General features: G+C 38.4%; 1 protein-coding gene across 14 annotated transcripts in view; it reads right to left on the reverse strand.

Moving 5' to 3' along the window:
• CD1H11orf65 (chromosome D1 C11orf65 homolog) overlaps positions 1–27,861 on the reverse strand; it is a 64,554-nt gene that overhangs the window by 10,152 nt on the left and 26,541 nt on the right. For 5 of the 14 annotated variants that reach the window (XM_019811249.3, XM_006936601.4, XM_006936602.4 and 2 more), the window contains exons 3-7: positions 21,512–21,604; positions 15,441–15,494; positions 15,112–15,312; positions 13,301–13,431; positions 361–531 (exon numbers count right to left, since the gene is read on the reverse strand). In XM_019811249.3, the coding sequence (XP_019666808.1) occupies positions 361–531; positions 13,301–13,431; positions 15,112–15,312; positions 15,441–15,494; positions 21,512–21,604 (650 nt within the window). Of the gene's footprint in view, positions 1–360; positions 532–13,300; positions 13,432–15,111; positions 15,313–15,440; positions 15,495–21,511; positions 21,605–21,978; positions 22,026–27,861 lie in introns of all 14 variants that reach the window. The other 9 variants (XM_045038250.1, XM_019811250.3, XM_045038251.1 and 6 more) reach the window with 5 other exon arrangements.

Here is a 27,861-nt window from a genome sequence, read left to right on the forward strand (position 1 = left end):
CTCACGTCACGATCTCGTGGTTTGCAAGCTCGAGCCCGGCATCAGGCTGTCTGTAGTTAGAGCAGAGCCTGCTTTGGATCCTGTGTCCCTCTCTCCCTCTGCACCTCCCCCTCTCACACTCTCTTTCTCTCTCAAAAATAAACATTAAAAAAAAAAAAAAAGAACACCTAAGTCTAATTTTCCTTTTCTACTTTTACATCATCTTTTTAAATATTCTTCCTTCATTTCTTCTTTTTTCTAGACAATACTCTTTTTTAAAGTAAATATTACATTTGTGGGTCCAAGATTCAACACGGGAGTGGGAAACAGAAAAATATATGAGGCCTGTCCTGCTCCCCAACAAAAGCAGCATGTATTTACTCATCAAAGTTCAGCGTGTTTGTCCAGTTGAGCACTTCATCCACCTCCCATTCCATCACCGAATCTATTCCACCGATTTCGACAGCTCTCATTAGCCCCTTCGTTGCTGTGTGGATTAAACCTAGAGTTTTAGCATTTGTTGACCTGGCCTCTAGGCTTCCTGTATAGTACCTAAACAGGGGAAGGGAAGGGAGATATAAACCTTGTCAGACAGGTGATTACTAGTAGATGCAGTTAACATATGTGTTGTTATTGCAAAACTATTTACATATTTAAACCAAGTTTTCACCCTATTTAACTCAAATACATTCAGACCAGGTTCTATGTGATGGGATGTTTGGGAAAAAACAAAACAAAACAAAACAACTTAGCCAACCGCACTAAACGGTGAGGCCTCATTTCAAAACCCACCCCTCAGTACACTGGGCTGTTATGATATGATGAAAAAGCAAGTTATTAAATCACTGAATCATAGGATTATAGAGTCAAAGGATCTTGGAAACCAAATAACTAGTCCTCTTGTCTTATAGGAGAGAAATTAAGTCCTGGAAGAGTTGACTGACTTTTATGAGGTGACATGGCTAATGGCAGGTAAGAAGAGTAAAGGGGAGGGGAGCAAGAAGGACAAAGGGAGGGAGAGGCAAAGGGAAGACAAGATGGTAACATCTTTTTTTGTGTCAGGTACTTTTCATACATCATCGTGTTTGATTCACTTTAAAAAGACAAAGCCATTTGTGACAGCTATTTTTATTTCCATTTTATGGATGAGGAAGTCAAAAGCTGAAGAAGTTAAATTCTTCAAGATCATGTGCATAGTAAATAGATGCCAGAGCCAGTGTTTGAATTTGACTCCAAATCCAGACTTCTTGGGCAGCACTGTTCTGTCTTATGGTAGTCTGAGCACATAAATGAATGCATCCACACAACGAGAACTGAGTGCGTAGAGACAAGTTAGCATTCCTCACAAAGAATATTAGAAAGTTGCATTTTTCTTTTGGTTTTTCATTTTAAGATCTACATTCGTATTCCATTTTTAAAGTTAACTTACTCTGAAATTGTTTTCACTTATTAAGTCAACATTGATTAGGAAGTGTCATGGTGGGAGTAGAGAGCTAGGTAGGACTCTGATATCCAACTATCTGGCTTTGAGTCTTGCTTCTGTGATTTACTAGCTCTATGAGTTTTGCCAAATAACCCAGTCTTTCTGGGCCTCAGATTACCTTAAAATGGTAATCACAACACTCCTCTTCTTAGCATTCTTGAAAGGTTAAGTCCCTATAAAGCATTCAGAATGATGACTAGCACATAGTAAGCATTCAACAAAAGAAGGCTTACCAACTCCTGGATGGCAAGGGGTAGGGCAGTGACAAGATATGTCTCTGCCCTCATGAAGTTTCTGCTTTCTCAAACTTTAAATAGATAATGATCTATGGGAGCTAATTTCATAAAAGCAGGAACATGCCTCTTGATTTATATTGATTAGTAAGAGCACAAATTCTAAGAAAGTATGAATTCACAACTTTTCTGCCACCGCCATTTGCAAAGCACTGTGTACAGAGGTGGGATTCCTTTGTGGAGCCTGCATTCTTCTACCCAAATTCCCTGAACATAATAGGCACTCAAAAAAAAGTAGGTACCGAATGAATGAATGAATGAATGATGGTACCCAATGGATGGCCTAGGTTTATGAACTAGTGTTCATGCCACAACAAAAATGAATTTAGAAAGCAGAAACTTCTGGAAGGCTAAGAGTGAGCACATTTTTTATGACTTCCTCCACAATTTACCTTTGCAAATATACACGACATTAGATTTGGAAACCTGGACGATATTTGTTTTTCCTTTGACAACAGTGATTTATGACAGTTCAATTACCTATTTTTGCTCTCATCAAGGATATATAGAAAGGTGATTTGTTTTAAAGAGAATTATAACACTTATTCCAATAATTTAATTCTGTTTTAAACTCTTCAAATATTAGTCACTATTTATACTTAAGTGGGCTATAATAGTAATCAAACAAAAGACTAGCAAGTAGAATACAAACAATAGTGACCAGAATGAAGACTACCTTGTAACAATCATACCTTGTCTTATAATAAATGAGTGATATTTAAAACAACAATATAAACTTCGGCTTTATAGGTAATGTTGCAATATATCCAGTTTTAAATGATCTACTCTTTCTACGATAGAAAACTGAAAGAGAGAAAACATTACAAAAATATTTTTTCTGAATATACCAACAGGGAAAGAAGTTAAAATGCAAAATACCTAGTAAGAACTGAAGTGGTTTTTTAAAATATTTATTTATTTTGAGAGAGAGTGGGAGGGAGAAGGAAAAAGTACGCAAGCACCAGCGGAGAGGGACAGAGACAGAGAGGGAGAGAGAGAATTCCAAGCAGGCTCTGTGCTGTCAGCACAGAGCCCAAAAGAGGGCTTAATCCCTTGAACATTTCTTCTCTATCCCCTGCAACCTTACAAAAAGGAAACATTACAACATCCAGTTATAAGGATTCACTCACTCACTCACTCACTCACTCACTCACTCACTGACTCATTCAAGAAGCAACACATATTCATTAAGCATCTACTAGGTCTAATGAAGCTGTCCTTTCGGAGCTCCTAACGGAGGCGGCAGACAAATATACAGATATTTGCAGAAGTGTGACAAATGAGTATGTAAGACGGGTGTGCCTAGCTAAGTCAGGGAAGGCATCTCCTAGCTAAGGAGGTATGTGAGCCAAGTATCAAAGATGAAGATCTTGTTGCCATGTAACTGAGCCAGAGAAGAGCAACCTAGGGAGAGGGAGCATCACGTGGGGATAGCTAAGGGTGAGTCCCTGGCATGTCTCAGGTAAGGAGGTGATTTGTGCTTTGGAAACATCACTTCAGTATTTCTGCAGGGACAGGGAGAAGATTAGAGAGGAAGAAACCAATCAGAAAGATTCTGCAGATGCAGGAGAGAGGAGAACAATGAGAAGATGCCACAAGGAGGGAGAAAAATGCCAGTTTTGGGAGATTCTCTGGAGGTAGAATAGGACTTTATGACAGATTACACATGGGGGCTGATGAAAGGTAAGAAGTCAAGCATAACCTCTACTTTTCTGGCTTGGATGACTGGGTAAACAAATGATGGTGTCATAAACCGAGGGCGAGAGGAATGCTGAAAAGAAACAACTTTTATGATGAGAAACGTAAGAAATTCAGCTTAAGACCTGTTGAATCTGAGTTGGGAATGTCCATGTAATTAGAAAAACAGAGCTCAAGGGCACCCGGGTGGCTCAGTCGGGTAAGCATCTGACTTTGGCTCAGGTCATAATCTTGCAATTCACAAGTTTGAACCCCGTTGTCGGGCTCTGTGCTGACAGCTCAGAGCCTGGAGCCTGCTTTGGATTCTGTGTCTCCCTCTCGTTCTGCCCCTCCCCCGCTCATGTTCTGTCTCTCTCTCTCAAAAATAAACATTAAAAAAAATTAAAAAAAAAAAAGAAAAACAGAGCTCACTTATGGATGAGGACTGTTTTGAGAGTAAATAAACAGAGGAAAGAAAAAAAGAAATAAGACAGATTAGCATCCATGTGCAACGACTTATTACCAGGTGTGTGTCTGCTGGTGCTTGGCCTGATCTTCAGCAAATCACACTTCCGTTCTGTCAAAGCCAGCTGTTTCTAAGCGATGGCACATATGGTGAGTGTGTTTTGTTGTTCTCAGCCTATTACCACACTTCTTTTGCTGCAAATGGGCCCCCTGGGTAGAGGCAATGTTGTATGGAATAAAATGATGATGGATAAGGCTTCTATAATAAATGGTATTGCTGACAGAAGTAACACAAGCTGAGAAAGAAAATACACATCCAGAATATTTATCACTGTGCATATAAAGGGATGCCACCTCTATATGGGAAGGTTCCAATATCATCAGCCTGCCGCCAGGCAGCTAGCACATCCCATTGCTGGAGGCAAAGCAACGGCCTTCGCTGTACAGTTAGCTGTGACTATAGAGCCAGAACAGACTCCGTGAGGAAAAGACCATGTTTATGAGTCTATCTGTACCCTTGATCTTGATACCCATGACCACTTTGGACATGGCTCCAGTGAGCAACCAGGTGAAAAAAACGACATCCACAGGACGGATCATCTTGTCCATCTGAATACTTAGGGCTTTCTGCTTCATAAACCCTTTGGAGGGCATTCACAAGGACACAAGTATACTCTATGCCCATTCTGAGTACACATGTCCCCACACCCAATCACCACTTTTCCAATTTAATTCCAAGTACCCAATTATGTGAGAAGTTATTAGCCACTGCCCACAGTCAATAAGATCCCTGTCTCAAGCTATTTCACCTTCCTACATGAAGTGTACAACCAGTTGGGCTCACTAGGAGGATAGCCTTGGCCATTTTCTGGGCCTATTGAGGGGTTGTAATCTAGTGACCGTCCACGTTTGGATGTTGCCAGAATCCTGCGCAGATCCATGGGGAAAGAGACCTAATGTAGTCTCTCTCTGTTAGCTCGTCACAGGGGACTCCCTACGAAGCCAAAGGCACGGACATGAAGCAGAGCCAGTGAACATAAGCAGTGCTGAAGGAACCTGGGCACTGGCTCATACAGCATACAGAGCTCTCTGGACCTTCTCAGACCCATTCTTTTCTATCCTGCATCCATTTCATTCTGAGATGATGCTGTTCACTCTCAGTTTTATGGTTCATTGGATTAGATAAAGCCCAGGTCAGTTCATAGTCACAGGGCACCTGGAATCCCACTGCCAAGCATCCAGTCTCTACCAGGGCCCAGTAGCAGAGCCAGAATTGATTTTCAAATGTAACACAGTTGTAGGCAGAAGAGGGCACTACCTTTCTCCTAAACCCTCTGTGCTGAGATCCTCTTATTAAAACTCTTGGGAGACTCCATACACAAGTTCACAGTCTCTCACAGACATTTCCAATACTGGCAGGACTGCTTGGCCATCAAGGGGAAGTGGTGGGGCAGCTTGACCACACCGTGGACCTGCTACCATGTTTGTAAGAACACCATGTCCCGCTAGAGCCTGGCAGCCTCCTTAGGTTACCTCTAATATGGGTTGGAGCAGCATGCCCCAATGGGGCATATTTTACCCCCTAAATCCAGGGAGCCCCTCTAAGTGCTGTGTGCCTTCAAGGTGGACGGTACAAGGTAGTGCAACTTGTCTCTCACTTTAGAAAGGATATCCCCAAATGTCCATTAGCTTTAGTTATGTGGCAAACCCTTAACATTGTGCAAAATGTATCTCTCTCCTTCTGGTGTGCATCTGTCTTATTAAGTCATCTGGGGACTTATTTTCTGCTCACTGCATCTGTTTAGTATAAGGTCACCAAAGTAATGGAAAGGCACGATGGTCTGCGGGGACGGAGATGTGCAAGCCCCGGGGGGGGGAAACAGCAGGAGAGCCGACAGCCCTGAGAGTAAGATGTAAAGGCACATCCTCTTCTTTCCGTGCCAATGCCAATTGCTTCTCCTTTTGTTTACTGCTTGGGATGGGAAAGAACATGGGTCAGGTCAACAGCAGCGTACCAGGGGCCAGGGGCTGTGTGGATTTGCTGAATTAAAGGAACTTAGCTGCAGTCTGTGTCACCAGCTGACCGCCACCACTTCAAAGTTCCACTATTCCTGTGAGCTAAAGGAACCAATCCCATCACCGCTTTCCCCGCTGTCATCTCGTCTGTAAAAACAGCCACCACAGAGCTCATCAAGAACTCTGTTGCTCCCCACTGGGGCGCCTGGGTGGCTCAGTCAGTTAAGCAGAGGACTCAATTTCAGCTCAGGTCATGATCCTAGGGTCATGGGACCAAGTCCCATGTGGGGCTCCGTGCTGTGTGTGGAGTCTGCTTAAAATTCACTCCCTGTCCTCGGCTGCAGCCATTTCTTACTTGACGCATCTCCAAAGGCAAGGGAATTAAAAGCAAAGATGAACTATCGGGACCTCATCAAGATAAAAAGCTTCTGCACTGCAAAGGAAACAATCAACAAAACTAAAAGGCAACCAACTGAATGGGAAAAGATATCTGCCAAGTGACATGTTGGATAAAGGGCTAGTATGCAAGAACTCACCAAACTCCACACTCGAAAAACAAATAATCCAGTGAAGAAACGGGAAGAAGACATGAATAGACACTTATCCAAAACAGACATCCAGATGGCTAACAGACACATGAAAAAATGCTCAATGTCACTCCTCATCAGGGAAATAGAAATCAAAAACCACACTGACATACCACCTCACGCCAGTCAGAGTGGCTAAAGCGACAAATCAGGACACTATAGATGCTGGAGAGGATGTGGAGAAATGGGAACTGTTGGTGGAAATGCAAACTGGAGCAGCCGCTCTGGGAAACAGTGTGCAGGTTCTTCAAAAAATTAAGAATAGAGCTCCCCTTTGACCCAGCAATAACACTGCTAGGAATTTACCCAAGGGATGCAGGAGTGCCGATGCATAGGGGCACTTGTGCCCCAATGTTTATAGCAGCACTTTCAACAGTAGCCAAATTATAGAAAGAGCCTAAATGTCCATCAACTGACGAATGGATAAAGATGTGTTTTATATATACAAGGGAATACTACTTGAAAATGAGAAAAAATGAAATCTGGCCACTTTCAGCAACGTGGATGGAACTGCAGGGTATTATGCTAAGGAAAGTCAGGCAGAGAAAGACAGACACCATATGTTCTCACTCATATGTGGATCCTGAGAAATTAACAGAAGACCAGAGGGGAGGGGAAAGGGGGGAAAAAGTTACAGAGAAGGAAGGAGGCAAACCATAAGAGACTCTTAAATACTGAGAACAAACTGAGGGTACATAGGGGTGGGAGAGAGGGGAAAATGGGTGATGGGCACTGAGGAGGGCACCTGTTGGGATGAGCACTGGGTGTTGTATGGAAACCAATTTGACAATAAATTATATTATAAAAAAAAAATCAAACCAACCCCCCCCCCAAAAAAAAACACCAAACCTTTAACTAGAGTCAGTGGAAATAAACTGCCCATCATAAAATAAAAGAGGTATTAGGAGAACTCAAATGTACAGACAGCCCAAAGAAAATACCTGAATTTTTTTGTTAGTAAATATTGGGTCTCAATGTACCTCTTCCTTCAAGATGTGCTAAAATATAAGGATATATTGTCTTCCCCATATTAATATAACTTTATTAATAGAGTAATTGATGCTTCCATTGTCCTAGATAAATAGGTTTTTCATATTTGAGTTTTTAATTAATTTCTTCTAAAGACGTTAACATGCTTTGACTTATGTGGGGCTGTTATACTATTTGACATACAAAATTTAAATATTGTTGTATTTTATTTTATCATGAACTGCTTGTCGATATAAAATGGAATAAGGGTGAGAGTGTGAGGGTAACTGTAATGGGACATGATGTTGGTAGGAATGTTCTAAATTTTAGTTTGGTGGTTATATGGAAGTATTCAATTGACAAAACTCATCTAATTATACTTAGAATCTGTATATTTTATTGTATACAGATTATGCCTCAATAAAAAACTTAAAATAGGAAAAAATAAAAAATAAGTAAAAATAAAAAATAAAATATTTTGCCAGAACCAAGGTCACTAAGATTTTCTCCTTTGCTTACCTGTAGATATTTTATGGTTTGGGCATTTATATTTATATCTATGATCTCTCACCAGATACAAAACTTCATATAAATGGTATATATAAAATCAAGATAAAAATCAAGTTTCATTTTTCTGATTTTAATATGCAATTTGTTGAAAAGAATATTGTTTTCCAATTATATTGCCTTGGCACCTGTGTGAGATACACATGTATATTGGCAAGTTTTCTCAGCTATGTCCCATTAATCTATATATCTTTATGCTGATACCACAATGTCTTGAGAATAGTAGCTTTGTAGTAAGTCTTAGAATCAAGTAGTAAAAGTTCTCTAAATTTTTTTTTCCAAATTGTTTTGGCTAGTCTAGCTCCTATGCGTTTCCATATAAATTTTCAAATCAACTTGTCAATTTCCCCAAAAAAACTGCTGGAACTTTTGACTGTTACTGCATTGAATGCAGGTACCAATTTGGAGACAATGGACATCTTAACAATAGTCTTCTGATCTACGACCACCATATATCTCGTCATTTATTTAGGTCTTCTTTAAGTTCTCTCAGCAATGTTTTGCAGTTTTTAGTGTACAAGTCATACAGATTTTTTTTCTCTTAGGTGTTTCATATTTCCTTATGCTACTGTAAATGTTATTTTTTAAAAATTCAATTTCCCAATGTTTCTTGCTGGAATATGGCAGTACAGTTGGTTTCTGTATCTCACAACCCTGATAAACTCACTTATTAATTCCAGTAGCTTTTTGGTAGGTTCCTTGGGATTGTGTACCCAGTCAATCAATGTCAACTGTGGATAAAGACGCTTTCAGATCTTCTTTTCCAATCTCAGTGTCTTCCCCCTCCATCTTGCTTTACTGCATGGACTAGGACCTTCAGTCCAGTGTTGTAAAGAAGTGGTGAGAGCAGACATCCTTGTCTTGTTCTTCATCTTAGAGATAAAGCATTCAGTCTTTCACCACTGAGTATAATGTTAGCTGTAGGATTTTTGTAGATTTCCTTTATCGGGTTGAGGAGGTTCTCTTATATTCCTAGTTTGATAAGAGTGTTCATAATGAATGGTGGTTGGATTTTTGTAGTAGTTTTTCTGCATCTATTGAGATGGTCATATCCAATTTTCTTTGTAAGTCTGTTAGTATGATAAATAACAATGAATGATTTCCAAATGTTAAACCAACTGTGTATTCCTCAAACTCCATTTATGATGTTTACTATCCTATATATATGTTCTTCAGTGATACTGGTTGTTATTTTCTTATGATATCTTTTTTTATAAGTCTTAAGTCTCAGGTAATACTTTATAGATATTTTGGGGACATATTCCCTCCTATTTCTGGAAATATTGTATAAAATTGTACTCTATTAAATGCTTCTTAGAATTCACCAGGAAATCTATCTGTGCCTGGACTTTTCTTTGTGGGATTTCTATCAACTAAAAATTCAATTTAATAGCAGGACCTATTTATGCTTTTTTTTTTTTTTTGAGTGAGTTTTGGTTTATGCCTTTCAATGAATTTTTCTTTCACCTAATTTTTCAAATTTGTATGCATTAAATTATTCATAATACATCTATATTGCTTTAATGCCTATAGGATTAAACATCCTTTTTATTTCTGATGTTTCTGAATTACATGTGTCATTTCTCTTTTCAAATTTTTATTTAGAGGTTTATAAACTGTATTGCTCTTTTCAAAAAAAAAAACCCAAGTTTTGATTTCCTTCATTTTTGCTGATGGTTTTCTGTTTGCAATGTTAGTGCTTTCTACTGTTATCATTTCCTTTCTTCTACTTGCTTCGGGTTTGACTTGCTCTTCTTTTCTGGTTCTTATGTTGGAAGCTTAGATTACTGATTTGAGATTTTTTAAAAATATTTATTTTTGAGAGACAGAGAGAGCACAGGAGGGGAGGGGCAGAGAGAGAGGGAGACACAGAATCTGAAGCAGGCTCCTAGCTGTCAGCACAGAGCCTGATGCAGGGCTCGAACCTGTGAACCATGAGATCATGACCTGAGCCAAAGTTAGATGCTTAACCAACTGAGCCACACTGGTGCCCTGAGATCTTTCTTTTTAAATATAAGTATTTATTTTATTTTTTTTTAATTTTTTTTTCAACGTTTATTTATTTTTGGGACAGAGAGAGACAGAGCATGAACGGGGGAGGGTCAGAGAGAGAGGGAGACACAGTTGTCTTAAGTAAAAATTCTCTGTAAGTACTGCTTTAGCTGCATCCTTCAATTTTTGGTGTATTTTCATTTCCATTAAATCAAAAATATTTTCAAATTTCCCTTGTGACTTCTTGCACTCATAGATTATATAGAGGTATGCTGTTTAATATCTAAATAGTTGGACGTTTTCCAGAAAATTTTCTGTTATTACTGTTTTTAATTTTTTTATTGATTTATTACTTTTAATTCATTTTTATGTTTTTAATTACTTTGTAATTCTATTGTGATCAGATAACATCCTCTGTATGATTTTAATTTTTTCAAATTTGTGGTTGTTTTATGACCTAGAATATAATGTATCTTGGTGGGATTTTTCACCAGCACTAGAAAAGAATATTCAGTGCTCATGCTGGGTACAGTGCTCTATAGATGCCAATTATGTCCAGTTTTGCTCAAGTCTTCTCTAGCCTTACTAAGTTACTGTCCGCTTGTTCTACCAATCACTCATGAAAGGGCTTTGAAATCTCTGGTTATAATTTTGGATTTGCCTATTTCTCCTTTCGTTACTATTAGTTTTTGTTTCATGTACTTCGAAGCTCTGTTATTAGCAGACAAGTATTTAGGACTGTTCTGTCCTTGTGTATAGTTTTCTTATCCAATCTGTCAAACTCTGCCTTTATTTGGGGTGCTCAGACCACTTGCATTTAAAGTTATCATTGATATGATTGATTTCAGCCTATATCATGCTATTTGCTTTCTCTTTGTCCTCTCCGTTCTTTCCTTCCCTCTTTGTTCGCCCTTCTTTTGGACTGATTGTTTTTTATGATGCTATTTTATTTCCATCGTTACATTCTTATATTTACGTCTTTGTTCTTGTTGATTTTATGGTTGCTTTGGGGTTTGTAATATACATCTTTAACAACCACAGTCTACCTTTAAGCACTATTATACTACTTCATATGCACACTCAGGACCTTCTAGCAGTACACTTCCGTCTCATCTCTCCCAACCTTTATGGCATCATTATCATACATTTTACTTTTGCACTGTTCTAAGTTTACAAACATCACAACATACTCTTGGTGTTTCTGCTTTAAATAGTAAAAAAAACTTTAAAAACTTAAATTTTTAAAAATTTTATTCAGTGATTAATTGCATCATATAATGGTATTATATTGGGTTTTTTTGAACAATTTAATTGTAATGTCAGGAAAATAAGCAATTATATTTTGCTTGAAATGCAGATTTTCAATACAAGAGAAAAAGGAATATAATTGTGGGATCAAAAATTAAAGTACAACTTGAGGGGCGCCTGGGTGGCGCAGTCGGTTAAGCGTCCGACTTCAGCCAGGTCACGATCTCGCGGTCTGGGAGTTCGAGCCCCGCGTCAGGCTCTGGGCTGATGGCTCGGAGCCTGGAGCCTGTTTCCGATTCTGTGTCTCCCTCTCTCTCTGCCCCTCCCCCGTTCATGCTCTGTCTCTCTGTCCCAAAAAAAATAAATAAATGTTGGAAAAAAAATTAAAAAAAAATAATAAAGTACAACTTGATTGGTAATATCAATATTAATTCATTCCTTTACAACTTTAATACCTATCTTTAAAAAGTTCAGTAAAGGACATGTAACACAAAATTTATCATCTTATCTATCTTTAAGTGTACAGTTCCATAGTTAATTATCTTTTAAAGAGATTTAAGTAGTTGGGGCGCCTGGGTGGTGCAGTCGGTTAAGCGTCCAACTTCAGCCAGGTCACGATCTCGCGGTCTGTGAGTTCGAGCCCCGCGTCAGGCTCTGGGCTGATGGCTCAGAGCCTGGAGCCTGTTTCCGATTCTGTGTCTCCCTCTCTCTCTGCCCATCCCCCGTTCATGCTCTGTCTCTCTCTGTCCCAAAAAAAATAAATAAACGTTGGAAAAAAAAAATAAAAAAAAAATAATAAAGTACAACTTGATTGGTAATATCAATATTAATTCATTCCTTTACAACTTTAATACCTATCTTTAAAAAGTTCAGTAAAGAACATGTAACACAAAATTTATCATCTTATCTATCTTTAAGTGTACAGTTCCATAGTTAATTATCTTTTAAAGAGATTTAAGTAGTTGGGGCGCCTGGGTGGTGCAGTCGGTTAAGCGTCCGACTTCAGCCAGGTCACGATCTCGCGGTCTGTGAGTTCGAGCCCCGCGTCAGGCTCTGGGCTGATGGCTCGGAGCCTGGAGCCTGTTTCTGATTCTGTGTCTCCCTCTCTCTCTGCCCATCCCCCGTTCATACTCTGTCTCTCTCTGTTCCAAAAGTAAATAAAGGTTGAAAAAAAAATTTTTTTTAAAAAAAGAGATTTAAGTAGTAAGAATAAAAGTTGTTTATATTTACTTACATAATTACCACTTTTGGTGTTCTTCATGGATCCAGGTTTCGACCTAGAACCATTTTTTTTCCTGCCAGAAAAATTTCTGGTAGTGCTGGTCCGCTCATAATAAGAGAATTCAGCTTTTATCTGTCTAAAAAGTTTCTTTCACCTTCATCTTCAAAAGATATTTTGGTGGGTCTGTTGCTACTAATTAATTTTTCTTCTTAAATGGGATCTATTTTCCTGTTTCTTTTCATGCTTGGTAACTGAATGCTATATGGTAGACATTGTGAATTTTATATGATTTGGGATACTGAAGTGTTTGTATTCCTTTAAATATTGTGGGGATTTGTTCTGGGTATGCAGTGAAGTAAACCTGTAAACAATCTGATTTTTTGGCTTGCTTTAAACATTTGTTAGAAAGGTCCAGAATGACTTTTAGCATAATCCATTTAGGTCAGTCTCTTAGGACAGAAAGAAGGGTTGAGAAGGGTACAGAGTGGATCTGGAGGGCCAAATACAAGTTACCCGATACGTAAGAGTAAATCCTTATTTTCATATCTAATATTCCTATAGACTGTAATTTCCTTGGGATCAAAGGCATGTCTTTTTTCCATTTATATCTCAGAGAGTAACAGTGTCTCACAGATAGCAGGCATTTGTTAAATGTTTGCTTATCTAAATATTGTTTAAAACATAAACATTATCTTATATTTTCTTTTTAAAAATAACATGCAGTTCTTTTCGTAGTGATACCATTTTTTTTAAGAAGAACTTAAAACAGTATATATTTAGTAAGTCTACTTCATCAACTTACATTTTCCTCATCCATTCTATTTTTCTAATTTTTCTTTTCTTTTCCATATCTTGCCTTCTCTTCAGTTTAGAGAAATGGAATTCGCTTTCTTTTTTGTCTCCCACCTCTACGTTTTCAGGAGACACCCAAAACTGTTGAGAAATGGAAAATGAATACACAAAGTGTTGAAATACTGATTGTGAGGTAATTTGGCTACAGTCAAAAGTTCTGTGTGTTCAGTAGGAATATGCCAAGAGAGAAACAGAGGAGAGAATACACCTCCCCTAAGGTATTTCTTATTATGCCACAGGTGAATAGCGCATTGAGCTTTCAGAGGCACATGTCACAGAAAGACTAAGAAAGCACTAGCATACTGAGGTACTTAATAACTATTCGTTGAATGGGTAAATGAAAAGACACACTCCAATAGTGTTTTTGTTTTTCATAAGAACAAACTCTTTACTCGTAAGAACAAACTCACCTACTCTCAGTGCTGTTGACGTTTGAAGACTCTAATTCTCAGGGAGGACAGGTACCCTCCAAGAACAGGGAAGTCTCATCATTTTGTCCCAAGAGTTTGTGGTTTCCTGTATGACATGCTATCCTAACTGGTTGCCTATTTTTCCTCCTTCCAATTCATTGCCTCTCCTTCACCACATATTAAAAAACAAGGAGGAGAATTTTCTATCCCCCACAGCACTACGTATTTGTCTCTATTAAAGCACGTATTTACTACACTGTACTGAAAAACTCTTTTTTACTTAAGTGTCTCCCAAATTAAAAGGCAAACTACTTGAGAGAAGGGACTATTTTATCTACCATTGTATCCCTAGCATCTAGTACAATGCCTGACATATGTTTGGTATGCAATAAAATTTGTTGAATAAATGTGTGAATACACAACTCAATCATGTTCACTTTTCATTCTTAGTATATTTAATATACTACATTCTATAATCTACATGCCAGAGATTAAAAATTTGAATGAAGATATGAGGCCATATAAACAGACATCTAGAGCTATAGAACCTGATCATGTTAACCTAACCAAACATGCTTAGGTAGAAATTATCCCCACAAAAAGAGGAGGTAAAACATGGGTGTCTATGGAAAAGTCCCTACATCACATATACGTATTAAGAACTATGTATATTTAAAATCATTCCATTCAATTAATATGACGACATGTTAAAGTTCCAAACACCATGACAATCCAGATGATTTTCCACCAGTATCTGTTGTTACAAGCTCTGTAAGAGAAGATGTCATCTTTTTCTTAAGAATTCCCACCTCTAGGGGTGCCTGGGTGGCTCAGCCAGTTAAGTGATTGACTCTTGATCTCAGCTCAGGTCATGCATGATCTCATGGTTCATGGGATCGGACTGTGTTGGGCTCTGTGCTGACACGGTGGAGCCTGGTTGGGGTTCTCTCTCTCCCTCTCTCTGCCCCTCCCCCTGCTCATGCCCTCTCTCTCTCTCAAAATAAATAAACACTAAAAAAAAAAAAAAAATCCCCACCTCTAGTCCAAGGATTAATAGAGTCAACAACATTTTCCAATTTGCTTTGTTATAAAGATACTAAACTGCTGAGTTCCAAACAGTATCTAAATATGGCCTAGATCAAAGCTGATTACTAGAAGTATAAGCAAATGTAAAGAAAAAAAAGATACACTGTTGATCTTGAAGTATTATTAGTAACCTCTGAGTACTTACCATCATCAGTTTTTATCAGTTAAATTACCAAGATTTATTATTTTAAAATTATTTTTCAAAAAGACAAAAGAGTTCCTAAATATGTAAGATTCAAAATTATTAATATTTTTATTTTCTTACTGTATCAGAGACAAGCCTCCAGCCATTGTTCTCTATACGATGATACCAGCCACGATGATCCTCTTCCTGAAGATTATCACTTTTAATATGAGATGTATATTTTGCTGGAAGTTTTGTATAATCTCTAGGGCTATTAGCACACAGATCTTCAATAGGTCTATGAGTGAAAATTTTATAGTATATATCAGGTGGAAATTTAACCTGTATACGGAAAAGTTCAAAGGACCACTGTAATCACAAAAAACGATTTATATTTTTAAAATTTAAATCTTTTAAATGTCATATAAATGTGCTTTAAAATTACCAAATAAGAATTCACCCATACTTACACCACCTAATCTGAATCGTACATGAATGCCCGCAGCAGCATCTAGCAGCTCTGCCTACAAAAAAATACATTACTCTTCAAAATTGTGTGTATCAACTCACCACTTCTCACTCTATCATGCTAAAATAGTGAATATTAATTATTTATGAAATAGGTCAAGTAAATAAGCCTTAAATAATTATTTTTAAATTAAAATATATTTTAAGATTTAATTTCTAATGGGCATCCAATAAGTAAAACAGTTTTTGTAACTGGAAAAATGATACCAAATATGTTCCCTTTCTGTGCAACATATAAGTATAAAAGCCAAGTGATTTGTTATCCCAAAAACAGAAATTTTAAGTAAGTCCTCAAACATATGACTTACATATTTATCTTACAGGTAAATTCAGAGTAAAAAAATGTCATTGGCTAATCCACGTTTAACACAAGATGACCGTTCCTAAGTAGCTTTTCTTAAATCAAAAATCCATGCTTAAATTTTTTAAGAATTGTATAGAATTGGTCTTATAAATTTTAATGCCTTGCACCAAATGTAAAAGAGAGAAAACAATTTTGGGTCCTCTAACAGAAGAGTTCAAGCTTACCACCTGATAGTACTGTTAGATGAGAATATACATATTATCCTAAATCGTTCAGTCTATAAAGCCTAAAAGACTACCTTAAGTTTTGCATAATTTTCTCCTGACTAAAAAGCATATACATACATACATACATACATACATACATACATACATATGTAGGGTCACAGTTCAATCGTGAAAGGTATGTTTTATAACAGGCTCTTAAACTTACATTTATAAAATTTATACAGGTGACCCTTAAACAACATGGGTTTGAACTGCACGGGTCCACTTATATGTGGATTTTTTATAGTATAGCATTGTAAATGTATTTTCTTCTTACGACCTTCTTAATAACACATTATTTTCTCTAGCTTAACTTACTGTATGAGTACAGTGTATAATACATGTTACATACAAAATACATATTAATTGACTATGTTATTAGTAAGGTTTTTGGTCAACAGTAGGCTATCTGTAGTTGAGTTTTTGGAGAGTCACAAGTTACACATGGATTCTCTACTGCATGGGCAGGGAGTCACTGCCCCTATCCCAATGTTATTCAAGGGTCAACTGTATATACTTTTTAAACAAAATTCATTATATATATACTTTTATGTCCACTAAAGTAGGCAAATCTTAAGTGTACAGCTTCATGGAATTTTTTCCTTCCTATTTCAGTCAGTTAGGGTGAGGTGCTAATCATGTCAATCCGATCAAAAATTTAGCTGGCTCAAGCCTGGACTGCAGTTTTAGTAATCTATGTCTGGTTTGTCCACTTCCAGTTTTCCCCTATTTTTTAGATATGGCAACTCTCTATCTCTTCAACTATGAAAGCCTATGGGAAATTCAAAAGTACTTTGAGAAGATTTAAGCTTAATTATTTATCCTTCTACCTACCATCTACAAAGTCAAATGGGGATGAGAGTCAGCTGTGTATTTGAGGCAGTTCCTTTCCCTTAAGCATGACTCTGTCTCCTATGCCTATGGGGAATTTCATTTACTGCAATAGTGTTATTTAAAATGGACTTAGATTAGCTGTAAATACTGAATGCAAATTCTAGGGAACCAAAAATTAGTAAAAAAGAGGTATAATTGATATGCTGAGAGGAAAGAAAATGTAATCATATAAAATGCTCAATTAAAACCAGAGAAGACAGAAAAAGGGTGTAATAGAAAAAAAGAAACAAAGAACAAGGGCAAGAAATAGAAAACATTAAATATGTTAGACATCAATCACCATACTAAATATCAATGGTCTAAATACACAAGTTAAATGGCAGAGACTGACAGAATAGATTAAAAAAAAAAAAGACCCAACTATATGTTGTCTGTAAGAAAACCATTTAAAATATAAAGACACAGATAGGGTAAAAGCATAGTAATAGAGAAAGATGTAACATATTAACTAACACTGATTAAACAAAAACCGAGAAGCTGTATTAATTTCAGAGACAGCTGAATTCAGAGCAAGAAAAATCATCAGGGATAAAGAAGAGGACTACAAGATGATAATGTGGCCACTTCTCTGAGGAGACATAACAATCCATAAAGTATATATACCTAACAACATAGTATCAAAATATGAAGGCAAAAACTGAAAGAACCACAAGGAGAACTAGAGAAATCCACTATTATAGTTGGAGAATTTGACACCTCTCTATCAATTGACATATTCAGCAGTCTATTATGAAAATGAAGAACACTTTCAATTAACTGGATCTAGATTTCTACAACACTTCATCCAACAACAGCAAACATACATTCTACTCAAGCTTACAGAGAACTTTTATTTACCAAGATAGAACATGTTATGGACCATAAAGTACACTTTAACAACTGTAAAATAAGAGAAATCATACAAAGTGTACTTTCAGACTCCAATGTAATTAAACTAGAAATCAGTAACAGAAGGATAGTCCGAAAATGCCCAGACATTTGGACAGAGACAAATGCCCAGACATTTGGACACTTGGACTTGGGCAGTGAACAACACACTTCTAAATAACAGGTGGATCAAACAGGACGTCTCAAGAGAATTTTAAAATATTTTGAACTAAATTAAAATGAAAACACAGCTTATCAAATTTTGTGAAATGCACTGAAAACAGTGCTTAGGGGAAAATTTATAGCACTAACTACATATATCTGAAAACAAGAAGGACTTGAAATCAATAATGTAGGCTTCCATCTTAAGAAACTAGGAAAACAAATTAAATCAAAAGTAAGCAAAAGTCAAGAATAAAAAAACAGAAATCAATGAAATTGAAACAGGAAATCACCAGAGAAAAATCAAAGAAATTAAAACCAATAAAGCTCAATAAAACCAATAAGCTTCTGTACAAAAAAACTAAGAAGGAAACAATAGAAAGAAGACACAAATGACTAATATCAGAAAAGAGGGTCCATCACTAGTGATTCCATGGACAGTAAAAGGATAATTAACAAATATTATGAAAAACTCTATTCCCACAGATTTGATAAATGGTTCAATTCCTTGAAAGACATAACCTGACAAAACTCACACAGGAGAAATGGAAAATCTGAATAGACTAGTACCTATTAAAGAAACTGAATGAATAATTAACCTTTCAAAAAAGAAAGCACCAAGCCTCAATGGGTTCAATGGTAAACTCTACAAAACATTTAAGGAAAAAAATATCAATTCTCTACTATCTCTTCCAGAAAACAGAAGCAAAGGGGACAGTTCCTAACACTACTCTAAATACCATTACTCTAAATACCAAAAACATAGGGGTGCCTGGTTTCCAGTGGCTCAGTCAGTTAAGTATCCAATCTGGATTTTGGCTCAGGTTATGATCTCATGGTTCATGGGTTCCAGCCCCACGGACCCTGTGTTGACAGTGCAGAGCCTGTTTAGGATTCTCTCTCCCTCTCTCTCTCTACCCCTCCCTAGCTTGCATTCTCATTCTCTCTCTCTCTCTCTCTCTCTCTCTCTCTCTCTCTCTCTTATTAAATAAACTTAAAAAAATAAATAAAATTTACATGGAAATACAAAGCATCCAACGATAGCCTGGAGTGTCTTCTTGAAGAACTACAAAATGGGAGTATTGTCTACCATATAATATACTTGTTACAAACTCAAAGTAATTATAACAAGGGTATAAAAATAGATCATGGAAGGTAATAGAGAATTCACAGACTCATACATAACTGGTTACTTGATTTATGATAAAAGTGGCATGGCAGAGCAGTGGAGGCGGTGGAGAAAGGACTATCTTTTTAATAAACAGTGTTTGATCATTTTGATATCTATAAGGAAGAATATGAAAGGGATCTCTACCCCACACCATACACAAAAAAATGAATCCCGAGTAGTTTGCATATCTAAATATGAAAAGAAAGTCAATAAAGTTTATATAATATAGGAGAATACTTTCATGATTTCAGGATTGGCGAAGCTTATAAAAAGCGCCACTCATACACAAAAGCACTGATAATCTTAAGTACATTAAAATCAAGAACGCTGGGGGCACTTGGGTGGTTCAGTTGATTAAGCATGCCACATCAGCTCAGGTCATGACCTCGTGGTTGTGGATTTAAGTCCCGCATCAGGCTCTGTGCTGACAGCTCAGAGCCTGGAGCCTGCTTCAGATTCTGTGTCTCCCTCTCTCTCTGCCCCCTCCCCCCGTCACTCACACTCTCTCTCTCTCAAAAATAAAAAACATTAAAAAAATTTTAATTAAGAACTCTGTTCACCAAAAGACATTCTTGTTTCAAAATACTAACCTAGGGATTGGGGAAAGAGGGTGGAAATATAGATGAAGCAAGACTGGCGGGGAATTGCTAATTGTTGAAGCTAGGTGATGGGTACCTGTAGTCTATTACTTTATTCTTTCGACTTTGGTAATATGTTTGCCATTTTTCATGATAAAAAATACACAGTGAGGACCATCCTAAGAGTGACAAGTCAAATCACAGAATGGAACATGAAATGACAAGGACTTTTATGAAGACTATATAAAGAACTGCTTTAAACTAGTAGGAATAAGAGATAATATACACATAAAAGACACCAAAAAAATGTCAGGAGCTCAGCTGATCTGGAAGAACGGTAGGTGAGATGTCAGTGTCAGAGTAGCCAATTAAGGAAACAAGCACAAAGGGAAAGAAAGCTTTTGACCACTTACTACATGGTAATAAGCAAGAGTTAGGGTGTCTACAACTAGAGGAGGCCCCAATCCACCTGTTCCATCTCACCCTCACCCCCCCCCCCCGCCCCGCACCGTGAGCAGTGCAGTGACAGAGAGCCAGGTGGATCAGCACAGAATTCTGAACAAAAGGCTCCAGCAGTGTTAGGGACCATAAGGTGTGTATATTCGGGGTAGGAGGTATGTAGGAGATTAAGGGAGGACAGTCTGAGTGGACTGAGTCAGAGTGGGAAAAGGGTCTTCAAGGTTTCCCCCATAAAGAGGTCTCAGCAGAGGTGTCTGAAGACCTCAGCTCAAAGCCTCAGATAAAGAACTAAAAATGAAAGTGCTGGGACTAGATACTTAAATATGTCGGGGGTCGGGGGTTCCGTCCAGGGTGTCTGAGTCCCAGCCTGAGCTCCCTTGAGAGGCTGCAGGACACTGCCATGCACCAAGTGTGATTGTGAGGAGGGGACAGCCTTCCCGTGTGGGGCCTGTTGGATAAAGTCCCTGTAATTGTGTCTGGTCAGGCCTGGAAGAGCACACAGGATTGTAACCAGGAGCAGAACTCCTCACAAAGATGTGCAACTTCAGTAGCTATCAGGGAAAGGCAAATTAAAAAGCTGAAATTAAACACTGATAAGGATGTAAAGCACCAAGAATTCCAAGAGATGGATGATGGTTAATACAAATTGTACAGTAACTTTGGAATATAGTTTGGCAGATCCCGTTACCCAGAAATTCCATTTCTAGGTAGAATAGAAACCAAAAGAAATTCGTGCACATATGCACCAGGGCAGATGAATAAGAATGTTCCCCAAAGCAATCTTTATAACAGACTCAAACTGGAAAAAATATATATGTATAAATGTCAACGACTGAATGAATTAACAGTAGTGTGTGTGTGTGTGTGTGTCTATGTGTATAATGAAATAATTATCATTGTTTTTCATAAAATGAATACAATTCAGCTACACAAACACAATGCTGAATGAACAAAAGCGCACCATAAGATTCTATTTACATACAGTTCAAAAACAGAGAAAACTAAAGAAAAAAAAAGCTACAACAAAATGGTGGTTGCCTCTTGGGAGCAGGGAAATTGGCGGTGATGTGCAAAGCCTGGAAGGCAGTGGTTTGAAGTAGGAAACATTGATCTCGGTTATGTAAGTTACACAGGGGGCTATTTGTGATGATTCAGTGACCTTATACATTTATGTTTCATGAACTTTTCTATAACGTGTGTAGTGCTTCAATAAAAAAGTGTTTTAAAAGAAACAAATACAAGCACATTTATAAAGCAGCCACACATCTTGAAGGAAAAACACAGATACTGTATGAATAAACAGTGTCCTCACCTCTTTAGGATTGATGTATCTCACTATCTGACGTGGCTCTCCTCGTCTTCTTAGATCAATCAGTCTTTTAAAGTGTTGGAAGACAGTGACATTCTAAAGGTTCAAATACATAAGACTGTATGGTCAAAACTGGATTTTCTACCTCTGATTAGCTTTTCGCCTAATTAGGGCAAAATGAGTAAAAACCATATAATAGATTTTATGTGTGTAAATTAGATTTTAGAAATATTACCACTCACGATTTACTTTGACAAGCCAGGCAATACCAATTTTATTCTCACAACGAGTTTTACCCTTCACTTTGGAAGTGCATCACTAGCAACTGTAAAGAAAATACCCAGGACATTGGTTGAGTTGCTTTTGCATGTTTCAGAGTCATCCAGGAGGAAGACAAAATAGAGCCTACTGGTTAAGAACACGGAGCATGGCATCATATTATCTGAGTTCAACAGTTAGTACCAACTCACCATGCGACCCTGGACAAGCTGCTTAAATTCTCTCCTCGGTGTCTCACCTAAAAAATGGGAATGATAGTGGCTATCTCCTACAGCTATGGTGAGGAGTTCATGAGTTAATATTCATAAAGCACTCAGGACAACTTCTGGCCCAAGAAAGCACTAAATAACTATTATCCTATTATTACCATTACAGAAACCTCATTACTGTAGTAATTCCACTGATTTACAAATCCTACCTACTATTCATGTTAGGACATATTTGGTCAAACAACTCCAAACAACTGTTTTTGTTTTGTTTTGTTTTTTTTTTTGAGAGAGAGAGAGAGAGAGAGAGAGAGAGAGAGAGAGAGAGAGAGAGAGAGAGAGAGAAGGAGGGGCAGAGGGAGGAAGATACAGAACCCAAAGCAGGCTCCAGGCTCTGAGCTGTCAGTACAGAGTCTGACTCAGGGCTTGAACTCATGAACCGCGAGATCATGACCTGTGCTGAAGTCGGATATGTTTTTTTTTTTTTTAACGTTTATTTATTTTGAGACAGAGAGAGACAGAGCATGAATGGGGGAGGGGCAGAGAGAGAGGGAGACACAGAACCGGAAGCAGGCTCCAGGCTCTGAGCCATCAGCCCAGAGCCCGACGCGGGGCTCGAACTCACGGAACGTGAGATCGTGACCTGAGCTGAAGTCGGTCACTTAACCGACTGAGCCACCCAGGCGCCCCTGAAGTCGGATATTAACTGACTGAACCACCCAGACACCCCTCCAAACAATTCTTCTCTCTCAGACAACAATTTCTTTGGTAACACTCTCCTCATACTCTATCCCCCAAAAAACCCTTACTAACTCTTGGTAAACTCCCCCTACCCCACCCGTGAGCTTATGTTAAATCAAATTAAATTCAAACTGAATCCACATCACTAATAAGACAATTTGAATCCCCACTGCTTCAATGAAGCACACTGCCTGTGGAGATGGTGTAGCCCACATCAAAACAGATAATATTCTTTCTGAAAGGACGATATAATTTCCAGTAGGTATAACCCCAAGTTGAGTATCAAGAAAAATTTATGGTGATACCTTGGGGGATGGTGAATAAAAATTTAGTGCTTTTAGAAGGGGTTTGGACTTAAGCGATCATCAACATAATATCAACAGCTATGTGCATAAGATGTTATCTATAAACCTAATAGTAACCACAAATCAAAAACTATTAATAGATATGTAAAAAAACAAAGAGAAAGGAATCCAAGTAATATCACTAAAGAAAGCCATCAGAGGATGGGGACAGGAGGGAGGAGGAGGGGACAGAGAGGGGGAGGGGGCCACGGTGGGGTGGGATGGCCTTCTGGCCTAGGTGGCAGAAGTGGTGGCCGCAGCTGACCAGCCTGCTGCTCTCTCACTTCGGCTTGGGCTTCCCGGCTCCTCCCTTTCCCCTCCCCACCACAGATGGAGAGGGTGGCCCTGCTGTGGATGGTCAGATAGCTCCCGCCACCCATCTCTGTCCCCAGTGAGCATGGAACAGACCAGGAGGAAGCTGGTGGGAGGGCTGCCAGCCTGTGTGATAGACTGGGGCACACAGTAGACAAAATTAGGAGATGCTGAAAACACAGAACCACAGCTTATCATCCCCTCCTGTTCTGCCAGTAAGGAGTCAGCGAAAGTGGAAAGTGGGTGATCGAGCTCAAGAGAGGGTGATGAAAGGTGTTGATCACCTAGGCTTCCTCATTGGTGATGAAGCAATAGGAAAACCTATGTAGGCAACATAGAGGCCAATTTGCTGTGGTGTAGCTGAAGATTGGAACTTGATGGGAAGGTTATGGAACAAGTGATTTTTAAGTATAAGGGCAGAACAAGAAGACTATTTCCAAAACTGTAAGCAATAAATTTCTGTTGCTTATCATCCACGCAGTCTGTTGTAGTTCATTCTAGCCGCCCAAATGGACCAACACAAGTACTAAGGATCTGAACAACATGGTTAGCCAGTAGGACTTGAACCATGTCAGAATACATTTTTTTCCTCAAGTTCATGTGAAACATTTACCAAAACAGACTTTTTTCTAGGACAGGGAAGTTTCAACAAATTTCAAGTTATTAAAATCATATAAGAAGGAGGAGCCAAGATGGCGGAACAGCATGGAAGCTTGTGTGTCTCGTGTCCATGAAATACAGCCAGACCAACACTAAACCATCCTACACACCTAGAAAACTGATTGGAGGATTAACACAACAATCTGCACAACCTGAACCACAGAATAGAGCAGGTAAGTGGTGCAGAGAGCTGAACTTGGGGAGCGAGAAGCCCTGAAAGGTAGGAAACCAGTTTTGTGGGCAGAGAGAGGACGGAGACTGGGGAGGGGGGGAGAATACATGAAAATCATCCCTCCCCAAAAGCAGCTGGAGAGAAAGTAGAAAATTGGAAACAGCCGCAGGGAGTAAACTAAAAAGGGAGAAAGGAGAAAGTTTAAATTCCATTAAGACTGTAAACAAGGGGGGCGCCTGGGTGGCGCAGTCGGTTAAGCGTCCGACTTCAGCCAGGTCATGATCTCGCGGTCCGTGAGTTCGAGCCCCGCGTCGGGCTCTGGGCTGATGGCTCAGAGCCTGGAGCCTGTTTCCGATTCTGTGTCTCCCTCTCTCTCTCTGCCCCTCCCCCGTTCATGCTCTGTCTCTCTCTGTCCCAAAAATAAATAAACGTTGAAAAAAAATTAAAAAAAAAAAAGACTGTAAACAAGGGGAGCACAAAGGCTGCAACTCCTCAGCTCGACACCTGGCAGTGCTCTGGTGGGAAGGGCGAACCCCCAGGAAGAGGGTGGGGTCCGGGAGGTTCTCGGGCCTCACGGGGAAAAGCAGTTCCACTGCTGGAAGGACATTTGGTAAAGACTGTTGAAGCCACCTGGTCCCAGCAGACCCCGGAAGGTGGCCACATTCGCTGGTGCTGGGACAAGGTTGTTAAGGGTGCAGCCTGATGCCAGATGTGTGTTGCGATTTTCCATAATCCCTGAGATGCTGCTGCTACACTGTCTCGCAAACTTTTTCTGGGGCGGGCTGGCATTCTGGCCGCAGTCTCGGGGCACCGGCAAAAACAGGGTCCAACGGGCATAGCTGGGTGCAGCCGATATGCACCCATTGCTCATTTGGCCAATGCTCGGTGAGACCCTCCCGCAGAGGGGCGGAACAGGTCAAAGCCGCAGTCCTTCGGAAGTAGGAGGCCGGGGAAAACAGCCGCATCTGAGATAAGGCTTGGGAGAGAGGTGCTGCCTGGAGCCTGGTCACAAAGAGTGAAGAAGCGGAGAGCGCACGAGAGTTGAAGACAGAGGACGAGTGCACGATTGCTGATCCAGGAGAACAGACTGGGTAGCTGAGTGGCGCCATTTTCACCGCTCCCGCGCATGCAAGTACGCACCTACGAGCCCCGCAATAATCCACCCCAGTAGGCTAGCAGCGCCATCTAGTGGACAGCGGAGCTGTCCCAACTGGGACAGCTTCGCTCTTCAAGAACACAAACCTCACTGCGGGCTTAATTTACGGACTATAAAGAGCTACACAGACTGACTTCTAGGGGAAAATGAAGCAATTTCAGTCCTACTTCAATCTGTTAGCAGGTTCATCTATTCAATTTTCTTTCTTTTTCCTTTTTCTCTTTCACAATTCTTTTCTTTTTCTTGAATACAGAAAGAGAAAAAACTCATTTTTTCAATTTTTATTAAAAATATCTTTCTTTTTTATTACTATACTTTTTATTTTTGTGTAAATTTTTTAAAATTCTACTTTACTTCCATCATTTTATTTTAGTCTACTTCAGAGTACTCACCTTTTCAAATTCTCAATTTCTTTTTTCTTTCTTTTTTTCTCTTTTTGTTTCATTTCTTTTTCTTGAATGCAGAAAAAGAAAAACTTCATTTTTACTTTCAATTTCTATTAAAATATTTTTATTTTATTTTTATTACTATATTTTTTGCTGTTATGTAAATTTTTTCAAATTCTATTTTACTTCCATCATTTTATTTTAGTCTACTAGAGTGTATTCACTTTTTCAAATTTTCAAATGATTTTTTCTTTTCTTATCTTTTTTCTTTTTCATTTCTTTTCTTTTTTCTTAAAAAGAGAAAATGAAAAAATTTATATTTATTTTTAATTTTCATTAAAAATATTAATTTTTTTTCTACTACATTCTTTACTTTTGTGTATATTTTTTCAAATTCTATTTTACCCCCATCATCTTAGTCTACTTCAGTGTATTCACTCTTTCAAATTTTCAAACACTTTCCTTCCACCCCCGCCTTTTTTTCTCTAATCTGTCAAACCACTTTCAACACCCAGACCAAAACACACCTAGGATCTAGCATCATCTATTCGATTTTTGTGCGTGTGTTTTTAATTTTTAATTTCAATATAGTTTTAATTTTAATTTTTTTTAATTTCAATTTTTCTACCTCATTAATTACTTTCCTCCCTTCAAAATGACAAAACGAAGGAATTCACCCCAAAAGAAAGAGCACAAAGAAACGACAGCCAGGGATTTAACCAACACAGATAGGAGTAAGATGTCTGAACCAGAATTTAGAATCACGATAATAAGAATACCAGCTGGAGTCAAACATAGATTAGAATCCCCTTCTGCAGAGATAAAGGAAGTAAAAAATAGCCAGAATGAAATAAAAAATGCTGTAACAGAGCTGCAATCACAGATGGATGCAGCGGTGGCAAGATGAATGAGGCAGAACAGAGAATCAGTGATACAGAGGACAAACTTATAAAGAATAAGGAAGCAGAAAAAAAAAGAGGGAGATTAAGGCAAAAGAGCATGATTTAAGAATTAGAGAAATCAGTGACTCATTAAAAATGAACAACATCAGAATCATAGGGGTCCCAGAAGAGGAAGAGAGAGAAATAGGGGTAGAAGGGTTATGTGAGCAAATCATAGGGGGAAAACTTTCCTAACCTGGGGAAAGATACAGACATCAAAATCCAGGAAGCACAGACGATCCCCATTAGATTCAACAAAAATCGACCATCAACAAGGCATATCATAGTCAAATGCACAAAATACTCAGGCAACGAGAGAATCATGAAAGCAGCAAGGGAAAAAAAGTCTCTAACATACAAGGGAAGACAGATCAGGTTGGAGGCAGACCTATCCACAGAAACTTAGCAGGCCAGAAGGGAGTGGCGGGATATATTCAGTGTTCTGAATCAGAAAAATATGCAGCCAAGAATTCTTTATCCATCAAGGCTATCATTCAAAATACAAGGAGAGATAAAAAGTTTCCCAAACAAAAATTAAAGGGAGTTTGTAACCACTAAACCAGCCCTGCAAGAAATTTTAAGGGGGACTTTCCGAGGGGAGAAAAGATGAAGTAAGTAAGTAAGTAAGTAAGTAAATAAATAAATAAATACCAAATAAATAAATAAATAAATAAATAAATAAATAAATAAATACCAAAAGCAACAAAAGATTAGAAAGGACCAGAGAACATCACCAGAAACTCCAACTCTACAAGCATCATAATAGCAATAAATTTGTATCTTTCAGTACTCACTCTAAATGTCAATGGACTCAATGCTCCAATCAAAAGACATAGGGTAGCAAAATGGATAAGAAAACAAGACCCATCTACATGCTGTTTACAAGAGACCCACTTTAGACCTAAAGGCACCTTCAGATTGAAAATAAGGGGATGGAGAACCATCTAACATGCTAATGGTCAACAAAAGAAAGCCAAAGTAGCCATACTTATATCAGACAAGCTAGACTTTAAAATAAAGACTGTATCAAGGGATGCAGAAGGGCATTATACCATAATCAAGGGATCTATACACCAAGAAGACCTAACAATTATAAAAATTTATGCGCCAAATGTGAGAGCACCCAAATATATAAATCAATTAATCACAAACATCA

Source organism: Felis catus, chromosome D1 (assembly GCF_018350175.1).
Source record: "Felis catus isolate Fca126 chromosome D1, F.catus_Fca126_mat1.0, whole genome shotgun sequence".
Taxonomy (NCBI): domain Eukaryota; kingdom Metazoa; phylum Chordata; class Mammalia; order Carnivora; family Felidae; genus Felis; species Felis catus.